Source organism: Octopus bimaculoides, chromosome 27 (assembly GCF_046866305.1).
Source record: "Octopus bimaculoides isolate indiv1 chromosome 27, ASM4686630v1, whole genome shotgun sequence".
Classification (NCBI taxonomy): domain Eukaryota; kingdom Metazoa; phylum Mollusca; class Cephalopoda; order Octopoda; family Octopodidae; genus Octopus; species Octopus bimaculoides.
In genome coordinates this window covers 6,460,231-6,481,102 of record NC_142954.1, presented here as the reverse complement: position 1 = coordinate 6,481,102, position 20,872 = coordinate 6,460,231, and the positions used below count along the sequence as shown (strand labels likewise).

Sequence of the window (20,872 nt, the reverse complement as noted above, 5' to 3'; positions counted from 1 at the left end):
TATTGTTGTACTTATTCTATCGGTCTCTTTTACCGAACCGCTAAGTTACAGGGACGTAAACACACCAACATCAGTTGTCAAGTGATGTTGGGGGGACAAACACAGACACACAAACATATATATATATATATATATATACATATATACGACAGGCTTCTTTCAGTTTCCATCTACCAAATCCACTCACAAGGCTTTTTGCCAAATGAACACATGCACATGATATTCATTCTTCACTCGTTCGTTACTGTTCTTATTCTAACTCATGTCCATTGTCTGGAAATCTTTCATTACACGTCTGTGACTTCCTCAGCGACACTTTCCATCTTCGTGTGTGCTCTTGCTTTTCTTAATCCATTCATATATATATATATATATACTGCTCTGCTTAATCCATTCATAAATATATATATATATTTATATACACACACTCACACACACACACACACACACACACACACACACATATATATATATATATATATATACCCTGTGGGACTGAACTCAAACCCACTAGTTTATAAATCAAACTTCTTAACCATTCAGCAATGTCTCTATTTCTAAAAACAAGATGGGTGGTGAGAGTCACAGTTGGAAAGCCTTTAATGAGAGAGCTTATCTGGTGCTATGCAATAACAAGAACAACAACAACCAATGTGTTTAGCGTAACATTTTATATGAACAATATATTGACATGAAGCGATGGTTAGGGAGCGAGATTAATTAATTTCATTTAACGAAATCCATGATTAGTTTCTTGTTGAGTATTTCTTCTTTTTTTTTCCCAATTTTTTAAAAATTTATAAAAATATATAAATAAATGAAAATAAAAATATAAAATAAATGAATTTGAATCAGGAGAGCAAAAAAAAAAAAGAAAGGAAATTTGGATCACTGAATGATTCTTTTTTTTTTTTTTTTTTTTTTGTGTTTTGAAATCTGAAAAGGAATTTCACACTCAAATTAAATTTGGAGAACAAAAAAGAAAAAAGTAATAATAAGATGAAAAATATATCTTAAGACATTTAAGGAGTTGACTGTTTTCATCATCATCATCATCATCATCATAAATGAATTTCCTCGTATTGTTATTGGTTTCAAATTTTCACACAAGACTAACAATTTTGGGGAAGGAGATAAGCCAACTAAATCAACCCCAGTGTTCAACTGATATTTATTTTATCGACCCTGAAAGAATAAAAATCAAAGTTAACCTCAGTGGAATTTGAACTCAGAACGTAAAGCCAGACAAAATGCTGCTAAGCGTTTTACCCAGCATGCTAATGATTCTGTTGGCTCGTTACCTTTTTCTTATCATTATTACTATTATTCCAGTTATTAAGGTGCTGAATTGGTAGACTCATTAGAGCAGGGGCTTTCAAACTGTGGTCCGCAAGGACAAGACAGGGGGTCCGTAGACAGCAAATACTTTTTATGGGTAATTTGATTTTATATATGTTTTTTAATCGAAATCTTTTAATTGACAATAAACCTATTTGTTAAATACTGTTAAATAAATAAATGTAAAAATATATGTTATTTTAAGCAAATATTTATGTATAAATTTCATAAGCGTTTATAAGGGTAAAGCCTGAAATATAAAGGGGTCCACAAGTCAAAAAGTTTGAAAACCCCTGCATTAGAGTACTGGATGAAATGCCTTGTGGTGTTTCTTCTGGTACTCTCTGTTCTGAGTTCAAATTCCACTGAGGGTCAACTTTGCCTTTCATCATTTCAATGTTGGTAAAATAAAATACCAGTCCAGTTCTGGGAATGATGTAACTGACTTGCTCCCTCCCCCTCAAAACTGCTGGCTTTGTGCCAAAATTAGAAAGAATTATTATTGTTGTTGCTAAGGGGGCAAGCTGGCAGAACTGTCTGATAAAAATGCTTAGCAACATTTCTTTCATGCTAATTTATGTTCCAAACATTAGCTTAATAATGACAAAGTTATTTTACTAAATTCTTTCTTATTTTCAAAATTAATTGAATAAAGGTAGAGTATTTCAACAGAAATATAACAAAGATTAAATGCTTTACTGTTTCTCAAACTGTCTGGTCAAGAAACATTTAGTGCTGGCTTTACCGTTTTGATACCAACCTGTCTGAGACAGTCTCTAATGCCACATTACAAACTTCCAATTTTAAAGTGATTTACCGTATTTTAACGTGTATAAGGAACCCTCTAATTTTGGGGGGCTTAAAATTTGGAAAAAAAAAGGTGTTGTAAGGAATTATAATACTATCGGAGAATTTACGAAAAAAAAACAACAGACGAGGACAGGTGGTGTATACAACAAAAGGATGTATTAGTTTAACGCTCGGGAATACAGAAAGTCTTTAACGTTTCGAGTTACGCTCTTCAACAGAAAGAATACGGAGAAAAAAAATTGAATGTTTTGTCAGCGGAAACTCCCATATTTTTTAACCTAATTTTTGACAAAAAAGGGTTCCTTATACAAGTTAAAATATGGTATATTTCATGTTAATTTACGTTACAAACACTAGCAAAGTTATTTCACGAAATTCTCCATTATTTAAAAAATTAATTGAAACAAGAGTAATGAATCTCTACAGAAATATAGCGAAAGGACAAAATGCTTTATGGCAGTCATTTCCCAAAGTCTTTTATAATGATGTCTAGTCATGTGACATAAATGGTAAAATTTTTATAACCCCTTCTAATATCGACCTGCTTGAGACTGACCCTGGTTCTATGATACAGACTTCCTGTTTTAAAGTGACCTTGTCCCAAACACCAGCTTTCCAATAACAATCTTGGGTACCTTTTTGAATTCCAAATGTCAAACGCTCATGGACATACTTACAAAATCAAAAAAACAACACAGTATCTATGACTTTCAGAAACATTTTTTTTCACATTCAGAATCGATGAAGTATGGAATAAACTACCCTGCTGGCCATTGGGACACTACATCCTTCAAAATTTCCTGAAACTCGTAAACAGTACATCTGATTCCCCATGCCCCTGTTTTTTTTTTGTTTTTTTTAAAAAAAAACAAAACTTTTTAACTGTTTACTTCCTATGCATATTCTATGTACCCATTATGAAGTTTTAGTTACTTTTTCTGATGAGTTATAGCACACCTGAGTTCTGCATACAGTAAGTTCATTATTATTATTATTATCATTTTATAACAAAAAAGTTATATTACTAAATTCTTCATTCTCAAAATTAACTGAAGCAGTGTATAAAACCAGGAAAATGGTAGCCTATCTACTCCCTACAACTTAGTTATTCAACTAAATTTTCCCCTATTTCATTAATTCTTTTTTCAAAATTAATTTTAACACATGGACATCATTTTCCGAACACACAGTCACAAATGGGTTGACTCAAGACACAGCCTCTTGTTCACAGAGAAAGAGGGAGGGTGTGACTTAAAAAATACAAGTATTTAGTCATCGTAATAGTCTATGTGGTCTCCGTTGGTGTATGTATCCTTCTCTAGAAGGTCTATCAACTTCTCAGCACTGTCTTCACAGGAGACCAGTTTTGATGAATTGAACATTTCTGAAAATAATAAATGGAAGATATTAGAACAATTCAAGAAACTCTTTGACAAGTAGCTTGCTTACCAACCACATGGCTCCGGGTTCAGTCCCACTGCATGGCATCTTGGGCAAGTGTCTTCTACTATAGCCTCAGGCTGACCAAAGCCTTGTGAGTGGATTTGGTAGATGGAAACTGAAAGAAGCCTGTCGTATATATGTATATATACCCAAGATGCAGATAAGATAGAGATTTTTATTTATTTACGGCCTCAAACATCTCAATACCTTGCGCTTTAGTTTTGTCCCTTATTATTTATCTTGTTTCTCTCCATGAAATTCAATTGAATTCAGTTGTTGTCTTAAATTCATGCTTATTCATTTTCTAAGCTTCCTAAATTCATGCTACGTTATATTCTAATCACCCAGAATTCATTGCTCTTTTAAAAAATTACGATTTATGCATTGTTGTCTCTCAAATATTTAAAATCTACAATTAAGAGCCCTCTCTACTCGCTGGCGGTAACCCGCCCTCCCACCCCCTCCACCGGAAGTTCATTCGTCTGTCATCCCACCCCCTCCACCGGAAGTTCATTCCTCTGTCATCCCACCCCTCCACCGGAAGTTCATTCCTGTCATCCCACCCCCTCCACCGGAAGTTCATTCCTCTGTCATCCCACCCCCTCCACCGGAAGTTCATTCCTCTGCCATCCCACCCCCTCCACCGGAAGTTCATTCCTCTGTCATCCCACCCCCTCCACCGGAAGTTCATTCCTCTGTCATCCCACCCCCTCCACCGGAAGTTCATTCCTCTGTCATCCCACCCCCTCCACCGGAAGTTCATTCCTCTGCCATCCCACCCCCTCCACCGGAAGTTCATTTCTCTGTCATCCCGCCCCCTCCACCGGAAGTTCATTCCTCTGTCATCCCACCCCCTCCACCGGAAGTTCATTCCTCTGTCATCCCACCCCTCCACCGGAAGTTCATTCCTCTGTCATCCCACCCCCTCCACCGGAAGTTCATTCCTCTGTCATCCCACCCCCTCCACCGGAAGTTCATTCCTCTGTCATCCCGCCCCCTCCACCGGAAGTTCATCCCTTTGTCATCCTGTCAACCTCGGCTGTCTCCCGGAACCCATCTAGTGGCCTTGGCCATCCTCTCCCCTACCTTTGGGTAGCGCATTAAGGTTGAGAAATGTTTGCAGGTTGTAGGTAATGTTTTGCTTATGAATTCTTCCAATTGCAAGTTTTCTTTTCAGGTACACGACACTGCTTTTCCTCTTCCCAGGCTACAGGCCCACACCCCCAACACCCATACTGTTAGGATTGGCACTCTCAACGTCGGCACGCTGAAAGGTAGATCTGGTGAAATTGTTGAGATGCTTGAACGGAGATGCGTAGATATGTGCTGCATCCAGGAAGTAAGATGGAGAGGAGGTTCTGCAAGGTTCCTCACAGGCAAAGAACACAGGTACAAGATTTTCTGGGCAGGGAACACTGACGGGGTCGGGGGCGTAGGAATACTTCTAGCGGAGAAATGCGTGGATAAGGTAATCGAGGTCGTTAGAGTAAGTGACAGAGTACTTAAGATCAGACTAGTGCTTCATCATAGATTAGCTACTGTCATCTCAGCCTATGCACCTCAACCTGGGCTACCAGATGGTCTGAAAGACCAATTCTATGACACCCTCTTGCAAACTACCTCGTCGACGAGTGACAGGGACCTTCTCTTTGTGGCTGGAGACTTCAACGGTCATGTCGGACGTCGTGCTGGGGGCTTCCATGGCATACATGGAGGCTATGGCTTCGGTTCCCGCAACGAGGAGGGAACCAGACTGCTGGAGTTCTGTGATGCAACCAATCTTATGGTCTGCAATACCAACTTCAGGAAACCTGCCAGTCACCTAGTCACCTACCGCTCCGGCAGACACTCTAGCCAAATCGACTACATCCTCGCCAGAAATAGGGAAAGAGGGCGGCTTATAAATGCCAAAACCTACCCTGGCGAAGAATGTACCCCACAACATAGATTAGTAGTTAGCGACTTTGGGATCAAGGCAAAATGGGTGCCCAGAATTAGACAGGCTTGGAGAAGAAGGGTGTGGAAGCTTAAAGACCCTGCAAACGGACAGAGACTTAGAGACAAGTTACTTGAAGCATTTAACGAAATAGAAGGGGATATAGCATCATACAACGTGGAAGACAATTGGAGATTTCTGCGGGACAACCTGTTGAAAGCCACCGACCAGATTTGTGGGTGGTGTAAGGTCCCCTCCCAACCCAGAGTAACGTGGTGGTGGAACAAGGAGGTAGACAGGGCTATTAGACAAAAGAAACAAGCTTGGAAGGACTGGAAGAACGGTGGTAGCAGGGAATTGTACCAATGTGCCAGAAGGGAGGCTAGGCGACAGGTTTATTTAGCCAGAGGGGAAGCAGATAAGGAAAGATTTGCCAATGTTCTGCGCCGTGAGGACCAAAGACTCGAGGTATTTCGGGTTGCAAGACAGTGTAGGAGAGAGAATAGTGATGTTGTAGGAGAGAAATGTGTTCGCATGGATGATGGTACGCTTGCATTAAATGAGGATGCAAAGAAAGAGGTCTGGAGATGCCACTACGATAGATTGCTTAATAAAGAGAATGAATGGGAGAAAGAGAGCCTGCCTTATGTCGACCCAATAGAGGGACCAGCTATCCGAGTTGATAGTACCAGGGTAGATAAAGCAATTAAGAGTATGAAGACCGGGAAAGCCCCCGGCCCATCAGGAATCACTGCAGAGATGCTCAAAATATCTGGCAGTGTTGGCTATAGCCTAGTCACCCGTATTACGAACCAGGTGATACACGAAGGAGTCATACCCTATGACTGGTGTAGCAGCATCATAGTCAACTGCTACAAAGGTAAAGGGGACGCTTTAGATACAAATAATTACAGAGGCATCAAGCTGTTAGATCAGGTTATGAAAGTTACAGAGAGGGTCATAGCCCAACTAATTAGGGAGCGAATCAATTTAGATGAGATGCAGTTTGGGTTCGTGCCAGGTAAAAGCACTACTGATGCCTTATTTCTAGTGAGACAGTTGCAAGAGAAATACCTAGCCAAGGATAAACCTCTGTACCTGGCTTTCGTTGACATGGAGAAAGCCTTTGACAGGGTCCCCCGATCCCTTATCTGGTGGTCAATGAGGAAACTTGGGATAGAAGAATGGCTAGTGAGAGCTGTGCGAGCCATGTACAGAGATGCGGCCAGTAAGGTGAGGGTTGGAAATGAGTACAGCAATGAATTCCGGGTAGAGGTAGGGGTCCACCAAGGTTCCGTCCTCAGCCCCCTATTATTTACCATAGTCCTCCAGGCAATCACAAAGGAGTTCAAGACAGGTTGCCCCTGGGAGCTCCTCTATGCTGATGACCTTGCCCTAATTGCGGAGTCACTATCAGAACTAGAGGAGAAGTTTCAGGTGTGGAAGCAAGGTCTAGAATTGAAGGGCCTTAGAGTCAACCTAGCTAAAACCAAAATCCTAATAAGTAGGAAGGTAGATAAAACACAAACCCCTTCAGGTAGATGGCCCTGCTCAGTATGTAGAAAAGGAGTAGGTAGTAACTCTATAAGATGTACCCGGTGCAAGCTATGGACACATAAGAGGTGCAGCAACATCAAAGGCAGGTTAACTAGCAAGTTAGTTTTTGTTTGTGGCAGATGTTCAGGTGCAATAAAGACTGCAAACAAACAGGAAACAACTTCTATCTCATTCCAGGGTGAAAAACTAGAGGTAGTCGATAGCTTCCGCTATCTGGGCGACCAAGTTAGTAGTGGGGGTGGGTGCGCTGAAAGTGTAGCTGCTAGAATAAGAATAGCCTGGGCAAAGTTTAGAGAGCTCTTACCCCTGCTGGCGACAAAGGGACTCTCACTCAGAGTAAAAGGCAGACTGTATGACGCATGCGTACGAACAACCATGCTACATGGCAGTGAAACATGGGCTGTAACTGCTGAGGACATACGTAAGCTCGCAAGGAATGAAGCCAGTATGCTCCGTTGGATGTGTAATGTCAATGTGAATACCCGTCAGAGTGTAAGTATCTTGAGAGAAAAGCTGAACATTAGAAGCATCAGTTGTGGCGTGCAAGAGAGACGATTGCGCTGGTATGGACATGTGGTGAGAATGGAGGAGGATAGCTGCGTGAAAAAGTGCCACACCCTAACAGTTGAGGGAACCCGTGGAAGAGGTAGGCCCAGGAAGACCTGGGCTGAGGTGGTGAGGCAAGACCTTCGTACATTGGGCCTCACCGAGGCGATGACTACGGACCGAGACCTTTGGAAATGGGCTGTGCGTGAGAAGACCCGGCAAGCCAAGTAAGATCGTTGCCAGTGCCCCTGGACTGGTTCTTGTGCGGGTGGCACATGAGATGCACCATTTTGAGCGTGGCCGTTGCCAGTACCGCCTGACTGGCTCCTGTAGGATTTTCGAGCGAGATCGTTGCCAGTGCCCCTGGACTGGCTTGTGCGGGTGGCACATAAAAGACACCATTTCGAGCGTGGCCGTTTTCGTGCGGGTGACACGTAAAAGCACCCACTACACTCTCTGAGTGGTTGGCGTTAGGAAGGGCATCCAGCTGTAGAAACTCTGCCAAATCAGACTGGAGCCTGGTGTTGCCATCCGGTTTCACCAGTCCTCAGTCAAATCGTCCAACCCATGCTAGCATGGAAAGCGGACGTTAAACGATGATGATGATGATGATGATGATATATATATGTTTGTGTGTCTGTGCTTGTCCCCCCAACATCGCTTGACAACTGATGTTGGTGTGTTTACGTCCCTGTAACTTAGCGGTTTGGTAAAAGAGACCGATAGAATAAGTACTAGGCTTCCAAAGAATAAGTCCTGGGGTCAATTTGCTCGACTAAAGGTGGTGCTCCAGTATGGCCACAGCCAAAAGACTGAAACAAGTAAAAGAGTATCTACATTTAATGTCTACTTCTTCATGTTTGTAGTTTTTCTGAACACAAGGAGGGCATACATACAGAGCACAGATTTGAATAAATAAACTAAAAAACCTGGAAAGAGATCATTTAAGATTTTAACAATTCAACCACCCTCACCTTCTCTGGGGCAATACTTATTTCTAGGCAAGATATTATAATATGGTCAACCCCTGCTAATAAGTTAAATGCAAAACAAATTTCAAATTTCCCTGTGAAATGGCGAATATATGTAGTTTAGTGAGTTTGTTTTATAGTTTTACGTCAATACAAGGTGGACACACATTTAACCCTTTAGCTTTCATATAATTCTGTCAAAAATTAATACTTATTTATTCACATTGTTTGGAATTAATTGTGCATTATATTGTAGCTTTGAGATTTCGATTTTTAACTGTTGATTTTTAGAATGATATTGTAGGGTTGATAAGAGACCAAATCAGGTCAGTTTGAACTTAAAACAGGTAGAATCTTAATATTCTACCTGATTTAAATGCTAATGGGCTAACTCTTTAGTATTCAAATTTCTTCGTCGAATGTATTGCTTATTTATTCACATTGTTTTTAATTAATCGCACACTGAAATGTAGCTTCAAGATTTCAATGGTGTGTTTGTATATTTTTAGAATGATGTTGTAGGTTAGGTGTGAGAGGTTGGATCTTGCCAGTTTTAACATAAATTGGTTAGAATATTTGGGCTGGCTTGAACGCTAAAGGGTTTTAAATAAAATGAAAACCAGGCAAAATTTATATCTCATCAACATTCATCAGCTGTTCAAGTACCAGTAATTACCTTGCTTGACATTCTGAGAATTCTGGCTTTCTACCAGAAGGCTGGAAATTGGTGGGAGGGTTGATTAAATTAACCATATTAGGAGTCATGTTTGCATTTGTTGCTAAATTGAAACCCCTCAACGTAGGTGTTGGACTTTGGCAGGGACGCGTATTGTCACTTCTTTTCATAATTTTTATGAACTGGATTGAGATGTGCACCCACTGTGGAAGTAGAAATGACAATTGATCGGCTGATATCTTCAGACGACATGGTGCTATTTGGTTTGTCAGTTGGTGATCCCCAGCAGAAAGGGTTTGCTGCCAAAGTGCTACAAGGCATGGATGGGAATTAGTGTTGCAAAGACTAAGACATTCCCAGTGCATTCGGCATGTTAGTGGAACATCACTCAGGCAAGTGAAGAAGTCAAAAATATCTCAGGGGCTGTATTCACAAGGCTTGGGAAGCAGAAAGCTGAATTGTATAAACGCCACCTTTATAAATCTCACTTGTAAATTAGCATATAAGCTCTCACCTGTAAATTGTTGTCTGATTGTATCATCGACTGCATTTTCACGAACATTTTTTTGCATGTCTGTGTCAAGTGGTCCAGGAGCATAATTTAATATACGAAGGTCTTTCTCTTCTCCAGCCAACACTTTGAAATACATGTTGCGAGCTGCTTTATCTGGAATAGATGATGGATGAAATGGATTTAGGAGATCTGGAAATGGAGAAGTAGAAAATTTAATGTGAATGTGTCTGTGTGTGTGATAGATCGCTGACCACAACATTAAAATTTTTTTTCTCTGTGTTTTTCTCCTTATTCTTTCTGTTGAAGAGCGTAGCTTGAAACGTTAAAGACTTTCTCTATTACCGAGCATTAAACTAATACATCCTTTTGTTGTTTACACCACCTGTCCTCGTCTGTTGTTGTTTTTTTCATAAATTCTCCCACACATATATATATATATACAGGTTGGACAAAATAATGGAAACACCTAATATCACATCATTATTTTGAAATATCTATAAAACTATCAAAAGCTTCTTTGTTGTTTAACGTCCGCTTTCCATGCTAGCATGGGTTGGATGATTTGACTGAGGACTGGTGAAACCAGATGGCTACACCAGGCTCCAATCTGATTTGGCAGAGTTTCTACAGCTGGATACCATTCCTAACACCAACCACTCTGAGAGTGTAGTGGGTGCTTTTACGTGCCACCGGCACGAAGGCCAGTCAGGCGGTACTGGCAACGGCCACGCTCAAAATGGTGTATTTTATGTGCCACCTGCACAGGAGCCAGTTCGGCGGCACTGGCAACGATCTCGGTCGAATCACGTGCCATCCGGCACAAGTGCCAGGAAGGCGATGCTGGGCACAGGTGCCATTGACGGTTTCGCTTGTTTATTTTTATGTTTTTTTGATTTATTATTAGTGTTGCTTGATATGTTTTGCTAAAATTGCTGTTTCTTTTCAGATATCATCAGAAAAAGGTAATTAAAATTCATTAAAATGACAGATCTATCGGATTTTCAAAGAGGTCAACTTATATATGGAATTTATATATTATGCAGTTTATTATGTTTCGTTATGCACGCGATACCCCGGTTTGTAGAGCAAAAAAGTTTGGGGACCGCTGCTATAAATCATTCTAGTTTTGAAAAGAATTTCAGTAATGTTTTTTCTTGGCTTTCAAATATCTTAGTCAAGCTGAGCCAAATAGAGTTATCTCCCTTCTACCACAGTAGAGCTGAAACTCAAAATTTAACAAACTACACCACGTTTCTCGACCAACAACCGACTCACTAAAAGAAAAAAGACTTTGATTAGGAAAACTAATGGTATTAACTTTGTATTTTAAAATTGCCTCAGATATTTGCTTAACTCTTTACCTGCGTAATAAAAATTTGGTACTAGCGAGTCGTGACTAGTCGATCCTACGACTACCTAGCGCGAGTACTCGTCATACGCAAAACATGTATGGGTTTTTTTTTACTAAACAAAGTAAATAAACTATACACTACCTGTTTTTGGTAAAGAGTCCATTAAAAGGTCGGTCTTTCAAAATCTACTGTTGTTTAATGGTATCAGACATTTGTTGTTAGCACTCCGTCGCTTACGACGACGAGGGTTCCAGTTGATCCGATCAACGGAACAGCCTGCTCGTGAAATTAACGTGCAAGTGGCTGAGTACTCCACAGACACGTGTGCCCTTAACGTAGTTCTCGGGGATATTCAGCGTGACACAGTGTGACAAGGCTGACCCCTTTGAATTACAGGCACAACAGAAACAGGAAGAAAGAGTGAGAGAAAGTTGTGGTGAAGAGTAGAGCTTTTAGGTGTTTTCGCTCAATGAAACACTCACAACGCCCAGTCTGGGAATCGAAACCGCGAGTCCGCTATCCTAACCACTGGGCCATTGCGCCTCCGACACCAAAATACACCCTGGAAGAACGTAAAACGACGTTTTAAGAGTAAGATGGGGAAGATTAAAAAAAAAAAAATTATTTACTTTGTGTTTCATTTACTTTGTTTACATGTTTTGGATAGTCGTTGTAGGATCGACTTGTCACGACTAGCTAGCGCGGATGCGCGAGTGCGCGCACCGGGACCACTCTTCTTGAATAGTACCCGTGAGTGTTCTAAGAGTAGACGATACTGCTATTTTAACCCCAGGGGGACGCCTCTTCCAGCTGGTTATTCAGTGCGCTTCGCACAAGATATATATTGCAAGAGGTGAGAGAAAAAGAATTGTTATTTTCTACTTTTGCACTAGTTTTTTCAGTATCTTCTGTAGGTACAGTTTTCATATCGATCACTAAACGTATTTGATTTTTGCTCTTTATTGAGATATTAGATGAAATATATTTAAAAATAAGAAACAGTTCTCTTTCATAAAATATATATACATGAAAAAAGTGTCGCTGGAGACTGTGGGGGTAAAGCTGCTTTCGTTGTTCAAAGTGTTAACTCTTGAGTTTCCCTTTTTTGTGTGTTGTGTGTTAGCACTCCGTCGCTTACAAAGTCGAGGGTTCCAGTTGATCCGATCAACAGCCTGCTCGTGAAATTAACGTGCAAGTGGCTGAGCACTCCACAGACACGTGTACCCTTAACGTAGTTCTCGGGGAGATTCAGCGTGACACAGAGTGTGACAAGGCTGACCCTTTGAATTACAGGCACAACAGAAACAGGAAGTAAGAGTGAGAGAAAGTTGTGGTGGAAGAGTACAGCAGGGTTCACCACCATCCCCTGCCGGAGCCTCGTGGAGCTTTAGGTGTTTTCGCTCACTAAACACTCACAACGCCCGGTCTGGGAATCGAAACCGCGATCCTATGACCGCGAGTCCGCTGCCCTAACCACTGGGCCATTGCGCCTCCACCATAATGGTAAAACACACATAGGAACTAAAATATAAACTTGTGTTTATCTTCATTTCTTCTATATTTGTATAACTTATGTAGAAGAACTTCGTGACAAGTCTGTCAGTAAAGCAGGCCTTAGAAGTCAACAAAGCCCAAAATACTCACTGCGGAGAGATTTTTTTGAACACCCTGTATTATACAGCATTTCTACTTGCAAGAAATATGCAAAAGAATGTGACTCAGGAGGCGGGCTGAAATAGTATACGAAGGTTCACAAAAAACAATATCGTAAAACATATACTGCACGGGGCGCTCATCGTGGCCAGATCTGTACAAAAGTTTGTAAGTCCTTCGCAGAAGTGAAAAACCACATCTGGACTGTTTGCGTTTTAGAGAACAATCAAGCGAGGACATTACTCGAAATCGATTTGCAGCCATCATACGTATGTACAGAGTAGTAAAAAATAAAGTAGATCACTTAAAAAAGTAGGACTAGAAAGAAATCTAGTACAGCCTGTCTTGTACAATGGTTTGTGAAATTTTTAAACAGGTGTTTCCCCAGAAGTCATTGAACAGCGGCCGTGCTGGACAACTGTCTTGGAATTTTCTGTGAGTCGAACAAATCGACACCAGTACTTTTTTTTAAAAGCCTATTAATCTCTTTTTAGCAGACGACTAAATTACGAGGTCGTAAACAAACTAACATCAGTTGTCAAGCGTTAGTAGGGGACAAACAAGAAGATACACCCACAATATATATATATATATATATATATTCTTTTATTTGTTTCAGTCATGTGACTCCGGCCATGCTGGAGCACCGCCTTTCGTCGAACAAATCGACCCCAGGACTTATTCTTTGTAAGCCTAGTACTTATTCTGTCGGTTTCTTTTGCCGAACTGCTAGGTTTCGGGGACGTAAACACACAAACATCGGTTGTCAAGCGATGGTGGGGGGACAAACACACAAACATATACATACAAACATACACACACACACACACACATATATATATATATATATATATATATATATATACACACACGACAGGCTTCTCTCAGTTTCCGTCTACCAAATTCACTCACAAGGCTTTGGTAGGCCCGAGGATATAGTAGGAGACAATTACCGAAGGTGAAACGCAGTGGGACTGAAACCGAAACCATGTGGTTGGGAAGCAACCTTTTTTTTTTATCACACATCCATGTCTGCACCTCTTTGTGTCAAACGATAAGTTTAAAGCGATAAGTTTTAAAACTTATCGTTCGACACAAACGATGTTTATGTGTTTGTGATTGTGTGACGCAAGCAAACATTAATTGTTTCGAAAGCTATTGATTAAGGAGAAAGAAAAAGGGGAAAGATAACAGAATATTTATAATTACTTGTTTTGGTGGTGAAGTGACAGAATCGGCAAAATGTTTTAGCACAATTAAGAACATTTGTGTTCGTGCCTTCCGATATATTTTTTCTCATGTTAGACTCATATGTGGAGGTGCAATGGCCCAGTGGTTAGGGCAGCGGACTCGTGGTCATAGGATCGCGGTTTCGATTCCCAGACCGGGCGTTGTGAGTGTTTATTGAGTGAAAACACCTAAAGCTCCACGAGGCTCCACCAGGGGTTGGTGGCGAACCCTGCTGTACTCTTTCACCACGACTTTCTCTCACTCTTTCTTCCTGTTTCTGTTGTGCTTGTAATTCAAAGGGTCAGCCTTGTCACACTGTGTCAGGCTGAATATCCCCGAGAACTACGTTAAGGGTACACGTGTCCGTGGAGTGCTCAGCCACTTGCACGTTAATTTCACGAGCAGGCTGTTCCGTTGATAGGATCAACTGGAACCCTCAACGTCGTAAGCGACGGAGTGCCAACACAAACTCGTATATAATCGTAATCTACAACATCTGAAAGGTATTTCTAGAAAAGTTCATTAAAATTTGCCCATCTTTCTGAAAGATATCAGGAAACAAAGTCAGAGGGGCACACTTTTGTAGGTATAAGCAAACCTACACAAATGCGCCACACCGAATTTGTTTCTTCATAACGCAAGAAAAAAAAAAAGGTGGGTGGGTTATTTTTTAATGAAATCTACAAACACGCTAGTGTAGATTTTAAGTGGATCGGAATTTGTAAGGTAAAAAAGCTTTCCGAAGGCGGGGAGAGAAGCTTCGAAAAATTCAGACGGGTTGGCTTTGACTCCTCGTAACTTTCAGGAAAATAAATATTTTTTGATGAAATTTTCTACAAATATCTTTCCTATGGTGTGGATTATGGTAGTATCGGAATTTGATTGGAAAAAAAAACAATAATAAATTGGTAGGATCGTACACATACATACTGACACACATCACAACAATCTAGTATAGTTAAACGGTTATTAAAGATATGACAGGTGCGTTATCAATAATCTGGATTAGGAACAATTATCAGGTATTCAACTTACTGGCGCAGTATAAAGAGAAGGAATTCACAGGTTGGATAGCTGCTAGTGATGAAATGTTGACTATTATACATTTGCTGTTGTCGTCAAAGAGTTCCAGGCATTTGGTATTCAACGCAATCATTCCACTTACATTGACGTTGAAGTGAGCACTGATTTCGTCGAAGTCACCGAACTGTGAAGATTTCTTGGTGATATCGCCCAGGGTACCGCTGTTGTGAATTAGTAAGTACTTGTGGAATTGTTGTCGCAGTTTACTTAACTGTGCTCGAATATCTTGGAATAATTTTGTTGCTATATCTGCAGAGAATTGGCCCTGATCAAGGTAAAACGGAAGTATATGATCGGGAGAAAGATTGGACATTTGTAGCATTTCTTCTTTGGCAGCTTCTAAATCATTCATCGATCGAGCTAGGAGGATGAAAACCGAGTCTGATTTGAACGTTTGGCTCAATGCCACGGCTAAACTCCGTCCAAAACCACGACTGGCTCCAGTCAACACACAAAGCACTGTCGTATCTTTCGTGGAGGGATTTCCAGACATCTTTTGTTAATGGGTTGTTACGGAATATCAAAGAATAAATCTATCTAGAAAAAAATATTTGCGTGTGTGTACGTTCCTATTGAATAAAATGTAAGGCAGTGATTTCGTAGCGATTGAAGTAAAGAGATGACACGATTCAACAAAGACGCGAATTCACGCAAAATAATGTGGGAGAAGTGATATACATAAAAACGAAGGGGGGATAACTGCAATTGACTGTTTTTTTTTATTTCTTTAATTATGAAAATTCATTTACGTTTCCATGGCTACACATTATAATATTATCATGTGATGTACGAAAATGCTTGGGAGTAGAGTTCAAATTCTTATGTACCCACCAAAGTTCAAAATCTGTTTATATTCCAAACTTCCTCCATGTTCTTCTTTCTGCATATTAACAACATACTTACACAAGTGCCCCCCCCCACCTACCTCGAATTTGTTTCCTCATAACTTTCTGAAAAATGGATATTCTTTTTTCATGAAATTTTCTATAATTACCTTTCAGATGGTGTAGATTACTATAATATCGGAATTTAATGTGGAAAAAAAAATAGTTGGGCGCGCGCACACAGATTCTGAATCGCATCACAAGAAATTTTTTTTTTTAATTTCAGGTTCCATTTTGTATGTATATATATATATATATATATATATATATATATATATTATTATTATTATTATATGTATTTATTTTCTCTAAGTTAATAATTAACTCGGACAAAATAAATTGGTTAATAGATACCAGGGTAGCAAAGATCACAAAATGACTGTGGTGTAACTCCTGTTTATGAGGTAGAAACTCCGTTATTTTGGGTACTTGAGTAAATATATAAATTTAGTAAATGGAGTAAAATAAAAGAAATAAAAAAAATTCATTTAACATATGCGTTTTACTCCACTCACTAAATTTATATATATGTAACGTGTGTCAGTATGTAATGTGTGAGCAACTACCATTCCTTTTTCAACATTCAATTCCAATGTAATAGTAATCTACACTATCTGAAAGATATTTGTAGAAGATTTTATTAAAAAATCATCTATTTTTTCTGAAAGATATGAGGAAACAAAGTCATCACTCCTAACTCAACGAAAACAATTTTTCGAACAAACATAATCGTAATGTGCATCACGTGAAAATATTTGTAGAAAATTTCATTAAAAAATATACATTTTATTTATTTATATATATATATTTTTTGTTGTTTCTGAAATTATGAGAAAACTAATTTGGGTGGGGAGGCACAACCTTAACGATTTGGTAGCTTTCATATCTAGATATTCACACACATACACGAACACGTACGCGCGGGCATGTACATGCATTCTCACGTTCACACATACACACTCTTACACACACACACATATTCTCCTCTATGCGGTTAGTACCTACCATCTTCCTTCCTTCCTTCTTAACCTGTCACATTTATGTCATCATCTAGAAGCAACTTCAAAAAAAAAAAAAAACCTCACGTATGACATACGCTATACAGAAATGTTGAAACGCAGTCTTCGCCGAGAACATGGATAACCTAAGCGTCTTCATGCAATCACTTTACACATGGCAAAGAACTTGTTTTCTCTTTCTTTCTTTGTGTTTTTTCTTTGTGTTTTGTTTTGTTTTTAACCCTCTCTACGTACGAACTTCATACATTTCATAAGTTTCAAAGGCGCTACGGCTCATATGGTGGAGATGTAAACGGAACCCTTCCCCACTTTAATTTTTTTTTTTCACGGAATCCCACGTTTTAGGCTATGGAGATTCCGATTCTGAAAAAAAAAAATTTTCAAAAATCGCAACTTTTTCCGGATTTTTTTTTTTTTTTTTTTTTTTGCGAAATACGTACAAAAATACGGAGATTGTGATTCTGAAAAAAAAAAGAAAGAAATTTGCCCAATATCCTCCCCTCACGATTCTACGGCCTTGACCTTCAAGTAGGCTATTTACATGCTAGAAATTACAGCCAAATCTCACAAAACTGCGATGACATAATGAAAGAAAATATGTAATCAATCTACTCACCTTTCTGCAAAGATTTCTTTCAGAGTAATTTTCGCCTTAATATGACAAAGTGAAATTAAAATGTTCATTTGAGGAAATATTAAAGCAGCTGGCTCTAGAGAAAATAAGGAATTTTCTTCGAAAACAAACGGCATTATTGCCACAAGTAAAACGTGTGTTTCCCCACACAATATGAATGAACAGTTTAATTTCACTTTGCTGTTTTTACTTTTCTTTTTTTCAAAAGAGTTTGCTGTTGCATTCATATTTTCTGTAACTTTCGAAAAAGAACACTTTAATTTCACTTTATCATATCACTGCGGGAAATTACTCTGAAAAAAAAATTCTTTGCAGAAAGGTGAGTAGATTGATTACATATTTCTTTCATTATAGGTGTAGGAGTGGCTGTGTGGTAAGTAGCTTGCTTACCAACCACATGGTCCCGGGTTCATTCCCACTGCGTGGCATCTTGGGCAAGTGTCTTCTACTATAGCCTCGGGCTGACCAAAGCCTTGTGAGTGGATTTGGTAGACGGAAACTGAAAGAAGCCTGTTGTATATATGTATATATATATATATATATATATATATATATATATATATATGTATGTCTATGTATGTGTGTCTGTGTTTTTCCCCCCAACATCGCTTGACAGCCGATGCTGGTGTGTTTATGTCCCCGTAACTTAGCGGTTCGGCAAAAAAGACCGATAGAATAAGTACTAGGTTTCCAAAGAATAAGTCCTGGGGTCGATTTGCTCGACTAAAGGCGGTGCTCCAGCATGGCCACAGTCAAAAGACTGAAACAAGTAAAAGAGTAAAAGAAAAGAGTATGTTATCGCAGTTTTGTGAGATATGGCTGTTATTTCTAGCATGCGAAGCTGGTTCCTCTGACTGAAATGAATATTGGACTGACTACTCACGACCTAAAAAATTAATGCTACTTTTGTGTGTCAGGATTGATAATCCCACACAAAATAACTCTTTATATATGTGTATATATACAGGGGTTGGACAAAATAATGGAGACATCTAGCCTCATAGCATCATAATTTTGAAATATCTATGAAACTGTCAAAAGCTGGTTTATTTTTATGTTTTTTGATTTATTATTTGTGTTACTTATGTTTTGCTAAAATTGTAAAGTTTCTTTTCAGATATCATCAGAAAAAGGTAATTAAAATTCATTGAAATGACAGAACTATCGGACTTTCAAAGAAGTCAAATTATTGGTGCTTGTATGGCAGGCACTAGCGTAACGAAAACAGCCAAAATGTTTGGTGTATCGAGAAGTACTGTCTCGAAAGTAATGTCAGCCTTTGAGAAAGAGGGTAAAACCTCTTCATCGAAACAAGACTCTGGAAGAAAACCAAAACTTTCAGATAGGGACCGTTGGATTCTTACGTGAATTGTTAGAAAGGATCACAAAAGTACAACTCCCAAAATTACTGCAGAGCTTAATGACCATCTCGAGAACCCAGTTTCCACAAAAACTGTTCACTGGGAGCTGCACAAAGCTAGATTTTGTGGGAGGGCTGCAATCAGAAAACCACTATTTTCTAGAACAAACGTTGCAAAGCATTTAGAGTTGGAGTAAAATCCTACAGAATTGGTCCCTGGAGCAGTAGAAGAATGTTATTTTCTTGGACAAGTCATCCTTTACCACCGGCCGAGTATATGTGTGTAGATAGCCAAAAGAAGCATTTGACCCAGACTACCTTCTTCCTACTGTTAAACATGGAGGAGGATCTGTTTTGATCTGGAGGTGGGGGCTATATCTTGGAAATTCACCGGCCCAATGGTTTCCCTTCATGACAGAATTAATAGTCAAGATTATTTTAGCATTTTATCTCATCAAATTCATCCTATGGTTGTGGAACTGTTTCTGGAGGGAAACACAATCTTTCAGGATGATAATGCACCAATTTACACAGCTAAAGTTGTTACTGGATGGCACGAGGAACATTCTAGTGAAGTTGAACATCTTATCTGGCCACCACAGTCCCCAGATCTCAATATTATGGAACATTTATGGTTGCATTTTAGAAAAAAACAAGTAAGGAGTCGATATCCTCCACCATCATTACTACAAGAACTGGAGACTGTTTTAGCTGAAGAATGGACAAAAATTCCTTTGGAAACAATTCAAACTTTGTACGAGTCCATACCTCGTAGAATTCAAGCTGTAACTACTGCCAAAGGTGATTCTACCCCATATTAAAATAAATTTGCTTGAAATTTTAAAGTGTTTCCATTATTTTGTCCAACCTCTGCATATATATATATATATATATATATATATATATATATATATATATGATGTCATGAGATTTTATAAACTTTAGAGAGAATAGGAATTATAATTTTTTTTTTTGTGGAATAATATATATCAAATCCTACACTTAAAGCTATAGATAATAACATGCAAAATATAAGGTTGAACACCTATTTTGGATAGAAACAATCAAAAGGCTACTCTTGGAAAATGAACTTGCATCTTCTGTAGTCATGATGGGATGGGTGTTTTACCATTGGGCCAAAGCAATCCTTCGGGTCCCAAGGTCACCCATTGACTTTATCAACCCCAAATGGTTTTTCAACTTAATATTTACATGATATTACTTATAACTTATACATGTGTGATTCGATATATTCTCCAAAAGAATTATTTCACACACACATACACAAACACACAACCATCTTTTATCTTTCACCAGATGCAATCTTTGGATGGCGGCCATGCTACAGCACCTTCAAGTGTTTAGTGGGACAAATTCGACACCAGTGCTTATTTTATAAGCATGGCATTTTATTCTATCAATCTCTTTTGCCAAACTGCTAAAACATGGGGACGTGAACAAACTAAGACTGGTTGTCAAGTGGTTGTGGAGTACAAACAGACATACAGATACATACGTTCAGTTTCTGTTAACCAAATCCACTCACAAGGCTTTGGCTGGGTTGGGCTGGGGCTATAACAGAATACACTTGTGCTGGAGTGCCACACAGTGGGACCGAACCCGGAACCATGTGGTTGGGAAGAGAACTTCTTACCACACAGCCATGCCTGTGCTTATATGTATGTATGTATGTATGCATCTATGTATGTATGTATGTATGTATGTATGTATATATATATATATGTATGCATGTATGTATGTATGAATGTATGTATATATGTATGTATGTATGTATGTGGGCACAGGGGTTGATGTGTGGCAAAGGCGCAGGAGTGGCTGTGTGGTAAGACACTTGCTTCTCAACCA

At 39.2% G+C, this 20,872-nt stretch overlaps 1 protein-coding gene across 1 annotated transcript; it reads right to left on the bottom strand.

Moving 5' to 3' along the window:
- Positions 1-652: 652 nt before the first annotated feature.
- LOC106877217 (sepiapterin reductase) lies at positions 653-15,812 on the bottom strand. Its single transcript, XM_014926075.3, has 3 exons — positions 15,062-15,812; positions 9,792-9,944; positions 653-3,532 (listed from the first exon to the last, which is right to left on the bottom strand). The coding sequence occupies exons 1-3, from the start codon at positions 15,600-15,602 to the stop codon at positions 3,417-3,419; spliced, it is 810 nt and encodes a 269-aa protein (XP_014781561.1). The 5' UTR covers positions 15,603-15,812; the 3' UTR covers positions 653-3,416.
- Positions 15,813-20,872: the final 5,060 nt, after the last annotated feature.

What these genes read in the sequence shown, in the direction of transcription:
- LOC106877217 (XM_014926075.3), bottom strand. Translation starts at nt 15,602, where the DNA reads ATGTCTGGAAATCCCTCCACGAAAGATACGACAGTGCTTTGTGTGTTG. An exon ending in CTTCTCTTTATACTGCGCCA is followed by an intron (nt 9,945 to 15,061) that starts GTAAGTTGAATA and finishes CATCTATTCCAG; the next exon opens with ATAAAGCAGCTCGCAACATG. An exon ending in AATCAGACAACAATTTACAG is followed by an intron (nt 3,533 to 9,791) that starts GTGAGAGCTTAT and finishes TATTATTTTCAG; the next exon opens with AAATGTTCAATTCATCAAAA.